The following is a 19,449-nucleotide window of genomic DNA, read 5'->3' as shown; positions in this document are numbered from 1 at the left end:
GGACTACTCAGGGTACTGCGATTGGACAAACTTTACTTCACCTCTGAAAGGAATCAGTTTTTGAGGACACAGATGACATTACTCTGTAGGTATGCTCTGCTGGTGATTTGTTTGCTCCTCTTCCTCCTTTACTTCTTCAGTGATGCTGTCAAGACTTTTGAAGCAGAATGAGGAGTCCTAGCTTCCAAAATGCTCTACTCCAGAACTGCTTTTAACTGGGTCATCCCTGTAATGAAAACACATTCCCAATGCTTGCCTGAGTACATGTTTGCTACGAAGCAACAGTGTACATATAACTACCGGTCTTGCAAAGAAGAGCTTCTTGCATTGCTTTTGTTTGTACTCTGTAAAACAGTATTATGTATTTTTGTATCATATCTTGCTGCTGGGGAAAATAAGAATAAAAGAGACAAATGACAAGAATTCTGCCTCTGAATTTGAGAACTGGAAAGGGCCATGTGCAACAACGCAAGCAGTGGCACTGAAAATGTTTTACTAACATGGCTAGCACGCAAAACATGCACCATTCACAGCTGGTGCAAGTTTTATCAACTGTTACCAGATACGATTTTTCCCACTGCCCAACAGAGACTTTGGTCAGCCTACTGCTGGCATTTGGTCACCAAATGGGTTTCCCACAAGGGAATGCAGGCCTTGACCTCAAGCAGGTTGCCCACTCCTACAACAAAGCTAAGTAAGCATATCATCAGCTGAAGCCTCTAGAACCAAATCTATCAAGTGGTCCCTCCACACCCAGAGCAAGACGTGGAATAGTGGTTGTGGTTCCAAGACTTACCTGTAGTTCATGGTGGGAAGCAGGATCTGGCCCATCTACTCAGGCATCTGGCTAGGGATCACAGGGTCCCCTTTCATAAAGTAAGTAAGATTAGCGTATCTGGTGGAGGGGCATCTAGAACATACTATCTCCTACACCAAATATCAGATTATGTTTTGAATAGCAGACTGGACTGGGGACAACTAAACAGTGGAATTAAATTATTGCCGCAGGTAATAAATCCAAAGGGATTAATTGGGCACAATGATATACCAGTAAAAGCTTTCAAAACAAAACAAAACTACAAGTCTGCAGATATGTAAGAAAACACTTTTGAAGCCTTTATTTACAAAAGCTTTTAAAAACAAATACCCTCTTATGCAAATGTCTGTTATTGTTCTTTAAAAAGGACCACCCACAGTTACATCACTGTAACTTCTTGAGGAGAGAGAGGAAAACAGGTTAAAGTACATGGTAAACAAATCAACTTAGGATTTACTCTTGCTGATTTTCAGTGTGGGCGATACACACGAAATGCTGCCACAGGCACTCCATCATTTCAGGTTAGGGTTTAGCTATTCAATACCAACTGAAGTCCTCCTGCACAACTGCTTCAAATGAGCATGCTCTGCATGGTTAAGAAAGTACTTTGTGGTCCTTTAATAAAACAATGTATTTATAAAATATATTGCTTACTCAAAAAAATAAACTAGCCTTACAAGCCTCTGGTAGCTTTATTAGGTACAAATAGATTTTGTTGTTTTACAACAAATACCTTTTGTATCAGCTACCAAAAGGGCACACCTATCTTCCTTTTATTTAGCTCATTATCGAGTTGGCTCCAAATCTTTGGATCTCGTCCTCATACGGACTTGTGTTCATCTATTCAAGTAGAAAATAAATACGGTTTTAAAATAGAAAGTATTTGTAGGAAATAGCTTCCTGTAACAGGAATAAGGAACTGGATCCACAATGTGAACTGTTAAATCTTACTGCAATCTCCATCATTTCAATTATTCTGCTCAAAAGCAAAATAGGACACAGTTGTCCCCGAAGGCGGTACAGCTTGTTTCCAGATACAGGAGGAAAAGTTGACAAGTAACCTCTCCGAAACACACCCTATTGAATTGAACAGAGCACAAATTAGACACCAGGCAAGAGCTTCTCAATTCAGTGGAGTACACCCAGGAGAGATTCTGATGGCACCATCTAGTTATTTTCATCACACAGCAGTTGAAACTGGCAAGCTGATCGTAAGCTGGTGTGTGCAGGACACACCTGGAAGACTGGACACCAGTTTAGATATGAGCAGCTGCTAGGATTTCAGTAGTTCTGAACCAGATTATGCAGCAAATATGAGCTTTTCTAATGAATTTGCAACTTTGTGTGTTCAACCAAGAGGATCAACATTTTGTCTGGGCCAGGAGAGGGGGCAGAACCAGAACTTAAGATAAAACAGAGGATCTGACTGAGAGAGTCAGTCTTCTAAAGTGCAAATGTGATGGTCCACAACCTTGAATAGCTAAAACTCCTGTACACCAGAAGGGATAAAGAAATGTGGAAATTGGTTACAATCAGTGCTAGCTCAGTTTGGGGAAAGGGGTGGGGGAGATAATAAACCAATACTAAGACCAATTAAAGTTTACCAGAAATTTCATTATCATTTCAGCTTTCTTCTACCCGCCACGCTGCTCCTACATGTGCTTATGTACAGATGGGCAAAGTACAAGGCCACATTTAACCCAGAAATGCCTACACCTTAAGGTCAAAAAATTGGGATAGGAACAGTCAGGTTTAGTACATACAAAGGCATAAAAGGAAGTGTGCCAAGGGGAAGAGAAGGCCTTATTGTCCCAAGGGATTCAACCAGAGATAAAACCTATGTACAAGCACGTGGAGCTCAGAAAAAGCAGCTTCCCATTTCATGTCATGATTGCTTGTTGGCTTCTTCTTCATATGCATTTCCTGTCCCATTCTGTACATATGAGGAACCAGAACCGAGACCGTACAAGTGACCACAGTACTTTGCATCATCAATGTGATCTTCGAAGAACATCTGGAGACAATTCAAAACCACAAGTCAGTGAGAAAGCTAAGGAGGAGAAAGCTAAGTGGCAGGGTCTATCTTGTCACAAAAGGACATTCCAGACTGCTCTGCTCGGAACAAACTGTGGCCCCACACTCTTTTCTTCCATTTTTATGCATTCAATCAATCAATCAATCAATCAATCCATGAGAGGGCAAACTGCTTGCCCACATCACATTTATTGGGAAAGGCTATGGACAATGGCAGACCACCTCCTTTGCAGGTAGAACATCCCTGGTTCAATCCCTGACATCTTGAGGTATGAGTGAAAAAGGCTTCTGCCTGGAACCCTAGTGAGCCACTGGCAGGAACCAGCTGGCAATAAATCACACTGTGTAAGTTGGAGTTAACTCTTTATTAGCAAGAACACAATTTGCACAGACTTGGTCTCATCCCCAGTAGGCCTTGCCCATGGATGTTACCAAGACAAAGTTCCCACCTCCACACAGCTGCCCACGTTCGCCTTTTTCCAAGCAATCTGAGACCGCATCTATGAGCAGCCAACCTCTCCTCTGCCCTTTTCATGCCACTTCTGGTTCTGGGAGAGAAGGTGGGAGGGATGCTTGTTGCAGCAGGAGACACCCATGACCCTTCATCAGCCAGAATCATCTCTGCCTCTTGACCTCCCTCTTCTCCTGCTTGAGCTTTCACCTCTGATTCTGGACTTCTCTCTGCCACAGACTCTCCCACTTTGCTAAGCCCAGTTACCTCTTCAGCTTCCGACACCTCCTTCTTCCCAGCCTTGACCACTCATTGTTGTCCTGCCATCACTCCCCGGGCTCTGAGCCTGGTTCCCCAGCTGGTTCCTCCCACCATCCCGAGGCAGTCCAGGCAGCCTCTATCAGTGTTGACAGTACTGAGCTGGACAGACCAATGGTCTGACTCGATATCAGCTGATTCCTTTGGTATGTGTGAGGCAGGTGAAGCTGGGACCTGCCTTTTGGTCAAAGGCACACACAAACTGGCATTGGGGAAGACCGCAGAGAGTAAGCTGCCACTCCGCCACTGCTTCTGCCAAAGGGAGGAACTACCTTGCACTCTGAGAAGCCTAATTCCAGGGTTAGCTTCACTAGGCCCAACCCCACTGGCAAGTTAAATAACAATTATTCATCCAAAGGCCTCATGCCAACCAAACCCCCAACCACCTACCTCTCTCATTTTGAAGAAGGCCATGCCAGTTAGTAGAGAATCAGATCCTGCTTGATGCTGCGGTCCTATCCTCTCCAGCTCCAACTGCTCAGCAACTTCTTGCAATCCACCCTGAAAGAGAAGATGGCAGCAGAATCAGAAGATTGTAAGTTATGACCTCTGGTAATAAAACAGGTGAGGAATTGGTTTCCACCCCATTAGTTTATGTAACTTTCTGAAGCAAGGAATGCACAGTGATCACACAACTGAAAAGCCATGCTTTTTCTTGGAATTGTGATGTTAGCTAAAGATACAATTTCACCGAAGCCTTGTATTGTTTATGCTTGTATTGTTGCTTTTACACCCACTGGAAATAAAACTGAAGACATATCTTGGAAGTGCTACATGGCCCATGTCAGAATCATGTATAATTAGAGGTTTCTCCCCCCACTGTTACAACCATGTACAGGAGGGAGTGTCGTACGCTCAAGCCCAGGAGAAGGCCCACAAACTTGCTAATTGCCATTACTGAACCACAACCAATTGGAGGGGGCAGACGAGTCTGTATAATGTGGACATTGTGCCTGAGCAGAGATTTGTAGTGATCTGTCTAGGCATGAGACCAGCAGTTTTTAGGATAGAAAGGCAACAGATAGGGGCTTTAATAGAACCACTACTTTGGTTTAGGAAAATTAGGAGGAGACTACAAGGTCATGGATTCAATCCCCATAGGGCCAGCTGCATATTCCTACAATGCAGAGGGTTGGACTACATGATCCTAAGTGTTCCAATTCTATGACCTATATAAAGGGGGGGAGAGAGAGATTGCCGGGATGCATGTTTTACTCCCAAAATCCCTACAATTTACTCTCAAATGATTTAATTTTTTTCATATTCAACTACCCAAAACATTGGAGAATCAAGGAAAAGACTTCTTCAGAAATTAAGGTTATAAACTTCAAAGAGTCTAGAATCACTATAATTGCTTTACTATAGGATCCACAAACAGGAACCTTTTAATAAAACAAATACATCAAGGAATCCAGATAAGTTAAATCCCCCCCCCATCCACCATTTTCCAAATGATACCATGCAAATTTAGAATATGTAGTGCATTCTTCTAGCTATACTGGCTTCAGGGACTACTCATTACGTACATAATAAATGTGATGCTGATGATGTTGATAATGACAATAATAAAAGATCCAATGTACTCAGTCAAACACTATTAACAAAAAAATTGCAACGCCAAACTATATTATTTCCACCCTTTGTCCAAAGATGCCAGGGCAGTGTACAACATAATCTACACAGAATAAAATTAATACACAGCATAATAATAAAATCATCATCATAACAGTCCCCACACACATTTAACAGGCCATATACTATTTAATGGCTGAAGGCCTGAGTAAAGATGAATGTTTTTGTCTGGTGCCTGAAGACATATAATGATAGCGCCAGGCAAAACTCTCTGGGGAGAGCATTCCACAGACAGGGAGCCACCACAGAAAAGGCCCATTCTCACATTGTCACCCTCTGAACCTCTCAGGGAGGAGGGGCATAGAGAAGGGACTTAGATGGCAAGCGCAGGGTCCAGGTTGGTGTACATAAGATCTAATGCAAAGATAAGGAACCTCCAGAGTTGTTGGACAACAATCCTATAATCCCTGGTCATTCGCTACGCTGGCTGGGGCTGATGATAGCTAGGTCTAACTGTAGCAATTTATAGATAACACCGTAAAGGTAAAAGACAAGACAGTAGCTGACTTGTGGACATTCTTCATCTATAAAAATCTTTATTCCTAAAAATGCTGTTTAATCGCTGTTAAAATGGCATTGGGGAATTTACCTTGAGATTTTTGCAACTCTTCATAAGGTACTTCACATCATAAATGACAGGGAAAAATAATCTCAGAATCTCAAAGAAGTCCAGCTCTTCCTCAGGTAAATTGGAATTCGTCAAGATCTTGATCAAATAACCAAAGTCATAGCCACTGCAAAGCAATTATGAACAGAAACAAAACAAAAACACCTAAGTTTAGTCAGGTTGTCATTCCAGAGATTCTTCTCTTTAAAAGAAAAACTGCAAAGCCCAGGCATAAGTATTCTCTTCAAGATGCTAAATTCATTATTATTATTATTATTATTATTATTATTATTATTATTATTATTATGAAGAAGAAGAAGAAGAAGAAGAAGAAAGGCAGGGGAAGTTCTGTTGCAAAGCCGGAAGCCCTTGTGCCAATGGAACTATTTTGCTGGATACTGGCCAATGTAACCATCTGCAAGAGATAGTTAATTCTATAGCATACCAAATGAGTCTGTACTATAATCTTCCTTAAGAGGCTATTTTAAAAGAAAATGCATTAAATGTATATTTCACAGCGGTGATATTGTGGGTATGATGAGAGCCAATGAGCAATATACATATGAAGAGAATTCTTAAGAAACCTTTAAGAAATATTGCTTTTATATCTATCTACTGAGCAACTAAATCTACTGCTGTTCCCTGTTTATAGGACAGAGTATGAAATGACAATTTAAACCTACGTTCTGCTATATTTTATCAAGACATTTTGCTTAAGAGTGATAGTCAAGTCAAAATAGACCCAATGAAATCAATGAACTTTAGCTACTTAAATCTGTTGGTTTCAATGGGTCTACTTTAAATATGACAAACACCAGATAGCACCCTAAATTATTAACTATGTTACATTACAAATTAAACAACCTTAGGTCTGCATCAGAGCTTTCCAAGCTTTTCATGTTTGGTGACACACTTTTTAGACGTGCATCATTTTGTGACACAGTAATTCAGTTTTATTTGCAAACTGGAGGTTAAACTAACTCCTTTCCAGCCCCAGGAGGAGAGTGGGGAGCGTTCGCACAACGCAACTACACACTTCAGCCGACACACTAACGTGTCGCAGCAGAGAGTTTTGAAAGCTCTAGTCTACATCAATAGTCAATAATATTTTGCAAGACAAAGCCTGTAGGTTTATATTCTAAATATATTCACTATATATTCACAAAATATGCATTGAAGTGTTTTAGAAATTACCCAGTGCTCCAAAAATTCAGATTCAGCTCTTCCATCTGATACAGAATTTCTTAGTTTATTGTTACATTCCAGGTTTTCCTAAGCTTCTGCACTTTTGTAAAATTTTAATATTGCTTATTGAATGCCTTGCATTGTTCCTCCCATTATTTTCACAGCTAAGCCACCAATTTCCTAGGTTTCTAAGCAATCCTTTAAATCAATAGTCGTTCAATCTTTTCAGGCCCAAGGGCCCATTTTTAACTCAAATATCCATTTGGCGACCCATTTCTTAATCTTTTACCATATATGTACATGGTGGTAGTCCTCCTGTTACAACCCACACGTTGAAGGCCAGTGTCTTAGATCATATGAGGCCCAACCCAGTTCATGTTTACTCGTTAATTAAGTCCCACTACTTTAAAATGGGACTTACTCCCAAGTATGCACAAGATTACAGTCCATGGCTGCAACCTAAACACACCAGTACACCCCATTGAATGCAATGGGAGCCACTTGTGTATAGATACACTGTTAGTAAACTTACCTACGGAGTTAATGTTACTAGCATCTCCTGTGATTTCTCTGATGGTATTTAATGCATCCTTCCAACCATTTTATTATATTACACTGTTAGCACATGCATGTCAATCCGGCATCAATGGTTTGACAAAACCAACAACTGACAGAAATGCAACTATATATTCTCTTAGTTTTTGCATAATACACTAAAATTATGACCTTGGAAAGTTTTCTTAATTGCAAAAATAATCAAGGTAGTCCTTTTTACATAAATATGACTAATAAATATTCATCCGTGAGTCATAGGGGTTTTTTTTGCCTTCTACTGCCATAGGATTACAAATTGAGAAATTTTGTGTGTCTCCATATTCAATAAAAAGTTGTTGAAAACTAGCTTGATTTTAATACATCTTGTACTTCTTTGACAAAGGGTTAACTAGGTTCCTTATTTGCATATACTGAAAGAAATCTAGTCAAATATTATTGCATGCGATCACAAAATCTAATTAGATTTACATTTTTCCAAACAATAGAACTGCTGAGTATCCTTAGAATATCAAAGTCTGAATGACTCAGAATAAAAGCTAGGGACATGCATTAATGTCAATAGGTTTCCATCCCATATATTAAAATACTGCACATTAAAATAGTCTCCCTTTATTATGCATTCTCGCTTTCTTTTCTTTGTCAATACTCCACCTGAATTAATATCCAAAGTCTCCCATTATTGGCAAAATAGTCAGTAATGCTGCATGATAACAGTTTTGTAAAGTGTAGAATTGCCAGCACATCATTTTAAATTTTGTTTCATAAAGTTCATTCTTACATGAATTTAGGTAATACCACATGAATTTAAGTAATATTACATTTTTATCAATGTAACTCTTTCAAACACTTTAAACCACATGGCCTGCAGGGTTACACAGAAATAAAACAGAGAATTAAAAATACATTATGTTGCTGAGAAATCATTAATTCTAAATTAACAATTCCGACTTATTAAAAACCACTGCTAATATTTTCACAGCCACTCTATCTTGGTCTGATATGGAGTGTTCACATTGTCATTGTACTCAAGCATTTACAATACAGTACTCTGATTCATCAAGTAAAACTGATGGATACAGGATTACTAGAAATTCAATGTGATGCCTTTTTTTTGGCCATATCCGAAGCCTGCTCGCTATGCTTGAGGAAACATTCTTCACTGCCTGCTTGTAATATTTGACCATTGCTGCCTTAAAACACAATTTCTATAAATTAATCCTCATTCACAGAAGACTTTCTACTAACAGAATTTTTCATGTAACATTTCAGCAGCTAAAGCAAATGTTAAAACTGTTGGGCAGCAATTCGAACTGATCAGATTTTTAATGGGACAGAAATTGGAATAGCCAACTTACTTAGCTGGATACAACTCTTGAAATTATCTACACTTATTTTATTTCCAGCACAATAGCTGAATTCCAAATATTTCTAACCTATCACTACCAACTGCTCAACCTGATAATATAATTTATTACACCAGATTTTTAAAAGCTATGTCTACTTACACAAAGCAGAACTGAAACATAGCTAATGGCCTCTTGTCTAAATGAACTTTTTCTTCTGCCATTGGAGGTATTAAAAACAAGTTCTTAAACACCTTGGGCACAAGGTACAGTACCTATCTCAGGAGCTGAAAGCCCTTTTCATTTTAAAATGGTTGGACCACTCAAGCATGCTGAAATGCAATAAGAAATGCATGAGCACCATAGATTATGTCCATAGCTGGTCTTGAACAATATGCCATTTTTCAAATAAGATACCCCTGTTAGCAACTTTTCCCAGAAAACTCATCAGTACGTACACAGGCCAGAACTAAAACTCAGTAAGGAACCTCCCACACAACCGCTCGACAGGAGAGAGGTATTCTTTCAAAACAGTTAACAACACACACTGTGGAATAAGCCGGCAAACAAATGTTCCTAATTGCTTTCAGCCTACTTTGTGTGGCAGCAGTGAGCCCAGCAGTGGAGAAAAAAATTCCCCAGGTGATGAGACTGGCTCAAATCATTAGCGTGCTTACACAGATATCTAGACTGTAATCCAAACCCTTCAAAAGTTTATTTTGACCACTTGATTTAACTGATCCTTCAGGGGTGGGGAGAAGCCAAAAGACTAGTTTATTGGCACCAGATAAGAAAATAATCCATGCAGCAACCAAATTAAAAAGTTTGATTTTTCCCCAATATTTGGCATTACAGTTAAAATAGAAGGGTCGTATTTTCCCTACCAGTATTATCATATGGGTCTTCAGAGCTGCACTGAATTTGGATTTTCCAACGATGTTAATCAACTAATTCCAGTTTTCATTTACCTGCTAAGCGTACACAAAGGGTAGAGATATGTGGCTGTTCCTTCCTCTGACCTGGGAAACTGTCAAAGCAAAATAGAAAAATACAGTGCTCCCTCTCTACAAGGCCGTCACTTTAGTGCCTCATTTTAAGATACAAATTATTAGTTTCCAACTGGAGCCAAAGCGTAGAGATTTAACTTAAAAGCAGGAAAGCCTTTACGACAAAATCACGTTGCTATATCCACACCTCATCCAACCCTGACTTTCCAATCTCAATTAATGGGGGCAATTATTTGGTATTACAGTTTCAGGAAAAGGTTAAAGAACATTAGTTATATATTAGTTATATTAGTTAATGCTGCATTTACCTATGAAATGAAAGCCACTTGACTCCTTCGCATAGCACGACACCTGACGTCATAAGAAGTTCAGCAAAGTACTGAGTCTCAATTCCTTCATCCTCATGTTTTTTGAACTGGATTCCAGATGTTGTTAATAGCTCTATTGAATCTTGGGCATACATGTCTTCTCTAGGAGAAACACGATGGGGAAAGATTCACACTTGAAATAAAGAAATCTTGAGATAAACAGTTTAAACCAAAATCTAGGACAAATTGCACATTAAATCATGAAAACGGATGAACATCAATAAAGGATCACAGCATTATTAAGGTTTACTGCTTCATCTTACAACTGTGTTCAAACATCAAGGTAAACTATAGTTAGTGAACATGAAGTTAATGAACTATGAACACAACACCCTCTGGCTTTTTTAAACATTCTGGCCTAACCAGAATGTTAACTCCAGACAAACCACAACATGATGTCAAGGTTGGTTCTTAGCTTCCTGATCATGGTTTGAGCAAAACAAGCCAGGATCCCTAGTTCAGGCATAACACGCAGCCAAGGATCATGACTCGTTGCTCCCGCTTGCCCTGAGGGAGGAACAAAGTGGGAGCGATCTTTGTATTTATTGTAAGCCAGTAACTATGGTTTGCCCTGACGTGAAGAGGGCCTCTGCATGTCCAATGAGAAGTAAATCCCACTGAGTTCCATGGGACTTACTCCCAAGTAAGTGTATGCATGACTGTAACCATGATTTCTAACTGAATACTCAGCAAATTATGGGAAAATACTTCTTCATACAGCACTCTCATTTACTTCAAGGATATTCATTTGTTTTTTTAAAAAAAATAATAAAATCTCTAAGCATTCACATAAAAAAATAGAAATACAACAATGTGTGATAAAACTACCTAAAAGCCAGCGAAAATGCAGTTGTATATCATAAATAAAACTGAGCAATGTATGTAACAAAAATGGAAAAATTAAGAGGCAGACTCCAGGAAAGCTTGGGTAAATGTTAAAGAAGCTTTTAAAGGTCTTCACTGTCCCTGTCTCACAAATCAGAGCGTTCCTGAGGGTGAGTGCGATCAGTGAGAAGGCCCCATTGCTGCATTGCCACCAAGTCACAACCTGCTGCTCATGGGACAACCTGCACCATCTTCTTAGAAGATCTTAAAGATCAGCTTGATCTACTGGCATCACAAAGCTCTGTTTGCTTCCTAGGGACTATGTACCACGAAATCCATGAAAAGTATAAACCCAACTTTGGACTGAGGTTTGTACAGTGGTGCCTCGCAAGACGAAAAGAATCTGTTCTGTGATTCTCTTCGTCTAGCGGTTTTTCTGTCTTGCGAAGCAAGCCCATTGACGGATTAGCGGATTAGCGCTATTAGCGGCTTTTCGGCTTATCGGATCAGCTGATAAGCGGCTTAGCGGCTTAGAAAAAGGGGGGAGGGGGGAAAACCCGCAGGAACTCGCAAGACATTTTCATCTTGCGAAGCAAGCCCATAGGAGATTCGTTTTGCGAAGCACCTCCAAAACGGAAAACTCTTTCGTCTAGCGAGTTTTCCGTCTTGCGAGGCATTCGTCTTGCGGGACACCACTGTATCTTATGGCTCATAGCTTACATCACTGGTGTATCACAAAAGCTTTCTTATTACTTTGAGAGACAAGTCATATCCGAGAAATCAAACCATCTGTTCAGCCCCAGCCTGAAAGAGCACTAGCTGATTATGTTTGCTTAAAGACTGAGGCTGCGATTCTATGCACACACTGAACTCAGGAGAATGTAATTCCAAGTAAATATGCACTGCCCTGGACTAGTCAGCTGCAATGAGAAGCATACTAACTTGGAAGCAAATCCCAGTACCACTAATGGGACAGACTTCCAAGAAAACATGCTTCGAGTTGGAATGCAAGGCTGCCCTCTTAAATACAGTGCCCATTTACACTATAATCAAGCACCACCATCTCCATAGCACTGCTCAATAAACAGGGTTAAGTGAATTCAAAAGCAAGTCTAGAGTTCCCTTAAACTCCCAAGTGGTGCATACAAGATTTTACAAAGAAAGAAAACCCCTTCAATTTACTGGATACAGGTCTGCAAACTACCGTATTTTTCGCCCTATAAGACGCACCGGGCCATAGGACGCACCTATTTTTTGAGGGGGGAAATCAAAGGAAAAAATTTGATTTCCCCCCCAGGTTTGCGCAGCCATCCCCAAGCTAGAAGAGGGAGACGGAGCACTTCGTCTCCCTCTTCTGCCTTCAGGGACAGCTTGGCCCGCTATCCCCCGAGCTTGTGGGGCTGGCGGGGGGAGAAGCAGGCTTGCTTCTCCCCCCGCCAGCCTCCAGATCAGGTCGGGGAATAGCGGGATGGCGGCGCTCCGCCATCCCCCTATCCCCCGAGCTTGTGGGGCTGGCGGGGGGGGGGGGAGAAGCAGGCTTGCTTCTCCCCCCGCCAGCCTCCAGATCAGGTCGGGGAATAGCGGGATGGAGGAGCGCCGCCATCCCGCTATTCCCCGACCTGATCTGGAGGTTGTGGGGCTGGCGGGGGGGAGAAGCAGGCTTGCTTCTCCCACCCCCAGCCTCCAGATCAGGTCGGGGAATAGCGGGGTGGCGGCGCTTCGCCATCCCCCTATCCCCCGAGCTTGTGGGGCTGGGGGGGGAGAAGCAGGCTTGCTTCTCCCCCCGCCAGCCTCCAGATCAGGTTGGGGAATAGCGGGGTGGCGGCTCTGCGCCTCCCCGCTGTCCCCAGCTTTTGGGTGCAGGCTGCTGCCCGCAAGCCTTGCGAGCCCGCGGGACATCCCGCCGGGCTTGCAAGACTTGGGATAGCTTCCTGAAGCCTGGAGAGCGAGAGGGGTCGGTGCGCACGGACCCCTCTCGCTCTCCAGGCTTCAGCGAAAGCCTGCATTCGCCCCATAGGACGCACCCAGATTTCCCCTTCATTTTTGGAGCGGAAAAAGTGCGTCTTATAGGGCGAAAAATACGGTAGTATACATTTTTCTTATAAAAGAATTGCTGCAATTTGGAAGAATGATAGGAGCATTTGCTTACAATGAAATAAGTTAACAAGCCCAATTGTATGCTCTGCACAGCTTTTAGGGGCAAAACTATCACACACATACAAGGGAACACCTGTCCCCTTGATTACAGGACTTTTCATCAGCTCTGCTGCTTCAGTAGAGGAGCCACCACACAAGTTTTTGGGAAGAATACTCACCTACTCTACTATTTGTGCCCAAGCTAAAATTTATTCCTAGGCTGGCTAAGAAAACATCAAACTGGCTTCTCCTTGCATTTAAAAGGTAATAGGACAGAGTCTTCAAGCTGTGTCCTGACTGCCTTGCACAGGATAGTATGTCTGAATTAACCACTTTAAGCTAAATTCTGTTAATATCACTGGGTTGTTTCCGGAGAAATGCAAGCTTTAAAGGCACTCGTGCAAGGTGATTATCCCACCTTTGCCTTCCCATTGAAATGCCATTCCTGAGGATCCAGCTAAATGAGATTTAAAAGCCTGAACAAAATTACAAGTATAAATATACACATACGCCAAGGGTTGCAACTTACGTTAAATTAAATTTAAAATTAAATTGCCATGTTGAAGTTCCTGGAGGGTATTCGCCTTGTTCATTCATGAACGTCAGCCCTAATTGAATTATCTTTAGTAAGTCCACGTTACAGCGGAGCAGTTGATACTGATAGTCTGCATTACTTCTGAATTCTCCAATAGGCCGTGCAACTACACCTGGAAACTCTGTGTCCTGAAAAATTAAAGCACAAAGACCAAAGGCAAAATATAAAAAGCTACTAAAGCTCACAAAATTTGTTTAAATGCTTCAGAAAGCCCTGAATGCTTTCCTGACAACAAGCATCAGGTGTGGGAACACACACTCGTTTGCAGTTAATCCCAGTCCCTTGGGTACCAGGCAAGGATTGTAGCCAATTTGGATTATGGACTGGAGCATTTGTTTGTCATAATTTTAGAATAATACTCAAATGTTGTAGTTGCAACATTAGACCTGTCAACACAGGAAGGATGGTACTTAAATATGCCATTCCATATTACGTCCCAGCCATGCCTCTTTTCCTCGCATGTTGGATTGACACAAGTTGTTAGGGCATGTCATTTTAGGGGGCAAAACTTAATTTTTGCACATTTCTTCAGTGACGGGTCTTTATAATATGTTTTTGGGTGTGAGGAATTCAAATCTGTTTTCTATGATTATTTTTTTGTAATTGGACAACATTTAGCTTGGTAAGTCTACATTTGATGAAGAAGCACTTCTTTCAGAACACCAAAAAATTCAATTTTACCTTCTGAAAATGTCAGATAATGCTAAGTAAATAATAATAATAATAATTGCAAGTGCTTTGCAATCATTTTTAATGATTTTGTGTGTAATTTTACACACAAGAAAAACTAAATTATACCTCTGGGTATAGGGTGGTATATAAATTCAATCAATCAATCAATAAAATCAATTTATTGAAAATATTGTTTGAATTCCCAAGTCGTGTTTCAACTTTTCAGCACCCCTCATTTTTGGAATTTGAAAACTGAAAAATTCAGCATGCCCTAACAAGGTGCAACATCTGGGATAGGGAAGCCTGTGGCCACCCAGATGCTACTGAACTCCCATAACTTCAGACCACCAGGCATGCTGGTCAGCCAGAGCTGATGGGGGCTGAATTCCATCATCATCTGGCGGGCCACAGATTCCCCATCCCTGCCTTATGTTGTTCTAATTTACTGAAGCAAACACACTGTTCTGAATTACTGCACTGGTGCAAGGACTCCCATACAATCTGCTCCTAGCCATTATTTGCAATAAACAAGACTATTAAGATACAGAATTATTTTTTCATGAATATAGAGCAAATTGAAATATATAAAATGGTCATTCATAGAAATATATATCCAACCTTGGTTTTTTACACTGGTGTAGAAACAGCACACTAGGAAAGTCATTAGTTTGTACACAAAAAACATTGTTTCTTTTGTAAATATCAGCTTGCCAAAATTACTGGTTCAAAAAGAACTGAGGTGGGTATAAGCACATGAGAAAAATAAATTAAGAAAACAGTGTACTTTATTGCTAATGAGAATATTCATTTTCTCCGAGTCTGTCTGTGTTAGCTCTTCAGCAAGTGTTTAGATATCTCAATTCTGCTCGGTTAAATAAGCCAGCTTCATAACCTATGTTCTGAAACTGGCCTATAAGGAAAACTTGCTAGTTTATTTTAAACCAGAAACCCTGGTTCAAATTTAACACTAAGCCAGGAATCAGTGAAAGTGAACTAAATCTGCTCATGTTCTCTTCACCGCCATGTGAAAGAAAAATGGGGTACACAAGCCCAATGCATGGCTGATAATCATCCAGTAGTTTTCAGAGTGCTAAGCAATGGTTTAGTATTGCAAGCCCAATTTTCTGTTGATAGAGCCATCTTCCATAAATGTCTGTTCCTCCTTTAAAACCATCTAAGTCAGTGACCATCACTTTACTTTGTGACAGTAAATTTCACATGTGTGAAGAAATTATAAATCTATTGCCAATATATATATATATAGGCAATACATCTATTGCCTATATATATATATATATAGAGAGAGAGAGAGAGCGCGCGCCAATATATATATATTGGCAATAGATTTATAACTTCTTCACACATGTGAAATTTACTGTCATGACCCTGCATGGCCGTGAGCTCTGATGTTTTGAGAACATGAAAAACTTCAGTCTGTGAAAAGAACATGTTCCCAAACCATGTAACCATATCATCCATCCTTTTCACATGATCTCTTGATTTTAAATGGTATCAGTAAAACACAATACCCAGCCAGAACAACCAGCAAAAACACTGTAAAGATAACATAAGCATTGGTCCTTACTTGGGAATAAGTTTCAGATTATATGGGGTTTGATTCCAACTAAATATCTGAGATTGTAGTCTTCTGTTATTCTTGAATATCTAAATTATCTTCTCTACATTTTCCCCTTCCAAATAATTTTCAAGGACTAGTTCCAGCCCAAACAAAGAAGGTCACAAATATCCCAACATCATACCATGGCAACATAGTTAAACTTCCGTATAACTTGACGAATTTTCTTCATCTCTTCATCCAGGTTGCAAGCCCAAACTTCACAAATTCTTTGGCTGTGATCTACTGTAGCTGCTGGCATAGTTGGGAGGTTTCAGATACCAGACATCAAAAAGGTATATTTGACAAAGAGTCCGTTTCATAAAACAGGTTTTGGTTATATATCTAAAGAGATATAAAAAGAAAGAGAGAGAATTATTCCAAATTCACAAGTAGAACAAAATCCATCTATTTCAAAATCATGAAAAATGAATCTGGTAATCACATATTTCATTTATTAAAAAAGATGGTGAATGTACTGGTGTTGTTCACGGGAGCAAAATTAGGTATGTTTATGCTAACTCTTCCCCACAGATAAACCGATTAACAAATCATCAGAAGGCAAAGAGGTGTCTCAGGTAGAAACAAGTGGCTGCTAGATAAATGTCAATGCAATGCTGCAAAAAACCTGTATGTTCAGCTATCAATGAGCGATTTATTTCAATGGGACTTGCTTCCAAATATGCTTAGGATGGCATCCTTTAACAACTGACATTTAATTTACAATACCTATTTGTTCCACTCAACTTTAAATGTCTCCGTTAAGACAAGTTCATGTAACTAGTTAAGACGGATAGCAACAAAGAAGACTGCTGCTTATACATGCACCAACACAAAATAAAATGAGACTGTGTCAGTGGGTCAAGAGGTGAGCAGGTTAACAAGAGTTTCATGTCCTGCTGCCAAAAAGGCAAGCTCACTTCCTGGGTGTGACAAAAGGAAAATAATAGGAACAACAGCTAGATAAAGTATACCTTCTCCTGGCACAAATTTCTGCAACCCACAGTACACATGGAGGGTGAAACAAACATAAGAGAGAGAGATGCACTGGAACTTTTTTAAATTTATAAATATGCAGAAGTTACAGAACCTAGAACAGATGTTTATTACAAAAAACACCAGAAAGATTCCAGGCACCCTGTTACTTGGGAAGTGGAACATTTTTAACTAGCACCTAGGAACGTGAAGTATTGCTCAGCATAATTCAAGGTTGGCTCCCTGGAATCCAAAATATTCTTCCAGTCAAAACAATAAAGCAATGCGGAGAGAGCTGAGCATGCAGGTTTTCAATTGTATTTACAGCATGTAGCAAGATAAAAAATTCCAAAAAAATCAGAATGCAAAGGTCACACTTATCATAGGAAAGCTGTATTTCCAAGTCCTGGCTTTTAGCCTAGTCACAGAACCATAGAGAGTGTAAGGTAGCTTCCTATATAATCCACACACGCTACCTTCCAGTGCATTAAAAAAAATTCAGAGTGTACATTTGCTGGCACTAGATCACTACTACAAGTGTTATTTTTGAAGTATTCATGGAGTGTTAAAAGCAAAAAAATGACTATAGCAGCAGATGTCCATAACTAGTTCCCCATAAGCTAACAGCCAACACACCTCCAGCACATCCAATGCTTACACAGACATCATGTTTCTGAATGACAGAATTGACCTGTTGCATCAATGAAGATATTTTTTTAAAGTAAAATATCAATTGTGGCGTGTGCTTTTAAGGGCCAAGAATGCACTTTTGTCAGATCTATAGATGGGGCAGTAACCAATTAATCTGGTTTACACTTGTGCAATGAAACTTCCTTTCCCAAGTGCCCCTAAATCTGTTCATGGGAGAATGGGTTTTCCTCATGCACCTACTGCCCACTAATGCATCTTTCTTGATGGTAAAATTTCCTTACCACCCACCAGTGCTCACTGGAAGGAGGATTCAGCTTGTGCCGTAGAACCCCCTACCACTCACCTAGAATCCCGAAACCCCCACTAGTGGGCAGTAGGGACCAGGTAGACAACCCCTGCTCTAGAAGGATGTTGCATGCAAGGAGGAGAAATTCTGCTGCACAAGCACAATTCCTTACTCTGGCGCCCTGAGTTAGTGGTATTCAATCACGTTTTACTTCAAGTAGTCCCACTGAAACGAATGGAGCTTATATTAGTTTCAGTCGGTCTACCCTGAGAAAAAACTTAGTGGAATACCAACCACAGCCATTCAAATGGGTCGGTATACTGACCACTTTCCTCAACTACTTCAACACACACTGATACCTGCACCACCACAAATTATTATTATTATTTATTGAATTTATATACCCGGAGGTCTCAGGGTGGTTCACAGAGCAATGTCAAAATATGCAAACCACAAAATAAAAACAACAACCCAATAACACCCCCTCCCTGCCGACTGAGTCTAGACACAGAGAGAATATAAGCAGCAACGATTCAAGAGACAACGGGTGGGCAAGCAACCTATCCCTTTTTGTAAATACTCCTTTTGGCAATGTCTTTAGAAAAAATGGGAAAGTGGTTAGGTGGGTGGAGAGAAAGAGAGAGCGAGCGCATGGGAGGACGGGAAGGAGAAACTAAAAGCGCGACCCCGGCCATGCACACGGGGCAGGTGGTTGCTCGCCCATCTGGCCAGGTGCGAAGGGCCGTCGCTGCAGGCCACGCTGGTTGTCGGCGTGGGGCAGGCATTCCACTCAAGCGTTTCAAAGCGCGAAAGGCCGAGGCGACCAAGTGCGGTTCATTTTTTTATGCCGCCCTGAGGTGTGCGGGCGAAGGGCGGTATACACATGTAACTGATAGCAAGGAATAAGAATAAACGAAGAAGCGGGCGCGTGAAAACCTCCTGCCCACCCTCCTCGCGAGGCCCACCCTAGGGAGCAGCAGCCCCCGGCCCTCTCCCACTCCCAACTTTCCCTCAGGAGCGGCTCCAGCCCTGCTTGCTCCCTTCCCAACGCCCGGAAACGCCGCCGCTTACCGGAAGAGAGGACGGCTCCTCACGCGGAGCGGAGGGAGCGGGAGGCGGGCCTAGCTGGGACCCGGCGGCGGAGGCAGCCCCAGCGCGACGACGTGCGGGGAAAGCTGCCGCTACTGCTGCCCCCCGGCCGCCCAGCGCACAAAGCCATTACGTCATCGCCGCGCGCCGTGCCGCTTCACCTTTCAACTCTCGGCGCGCCGGCTTTCGGCCTGCCCGCCCTCTTCGCCGAGGGCGGGGAAGGAGGAGGAGGAGAGTGAGGGGCGGGGAGACTTCGGCTCTCAGCCAATCGGGCTGACGTTGGCCGCG

General features: G+C 41.4%; 1 protein-coding gene across 2 annotated transcripts; it reads right to left on the bottom strand.

The window, feature by feature from the left end:
- Positions 1–1,091: 1,091 nt before the first annotated feature.
- On the bottom strand, positions 1,092–19,337 carry CNOT7 (CCR4-NOT transcription complex subunit 7). 2 transcript variants are annotated; one of them, XM_081209091.1, is made up of 7 exons: positions 19,144–19,337; positions 16,306–16,505; positions 13,808–14,001; positions 10,258–10,419; positions 5,842–5,986; positions 4,011–4,121; positions 1,092–2,831 (listed from the first exon to the last, which is right to left on the bottom strand). In XM_081209091.1, exons 2-7 carry the CDS (start codon positions 16,420–16,422, stop codon positions 2,703–2,705), a joined length of 858 nt encoding a protein of 285 aa, XP_081065217.1. In that variant the 5' UTR covers positions 16,423–16,505; positions 19,144–19,337; the 3' UTR covers positions 1,092–2,702. The 2 variants fall into 2 exon arrangements, with proteins under 2 accessions (XP_081065217.1, XP_081065218.1); XM_081209092.1 differs by lacking the exons at positions 16,306–16,505; positions 19,144–19,337 and adding an exon at positions 16,131–16,288.
- Between the last annotated feature and the right edge of the window lie 112 nt (positions 19,338–19,449).

Source organism: Podarcis bocagei, assembly GCF_964188305.1.
Source record: "Podarcis bocagei genome assembly, chromosome: 9".
Classification (NCBI taxonomy): domain Eukaryota; kingdom Metazoa; phylum Chordata; class Lepidosauria; order Squamata; family Lacertidae; genus Podarcis; species Podarcis bocagei.
Note: the sequence above shows the minus strand (reverse complement) of the source record. Positions and strands in the feature narration are given on the sequence as shown.

Excerpts from the sequence above, each read along its gene's own strand:
- CNOT7 (XM_081209091.1), bottom strand. The coding sequence starts at position 16,422 with ATGCCAGCAGCTACAGTAGATCACAGCCAAAGAATTTGTGAAGTTTGG. Across the intron at positions 14,002-16,305 it reads AGTTTAACTATGTTGCCATG|GACACAGAGTTTCCAGGTGT; the intron begins GTATGATGTTGG and ends TTAATTTTTCAG. Across the intron at positions 5,987-10,257 it reads AAGTGGCTTTCATTTCATAG|TGGCTATGACTTTGGTTATT; the intron begins GTAAATGCAGCA and ends ATTGCTTTGCAG.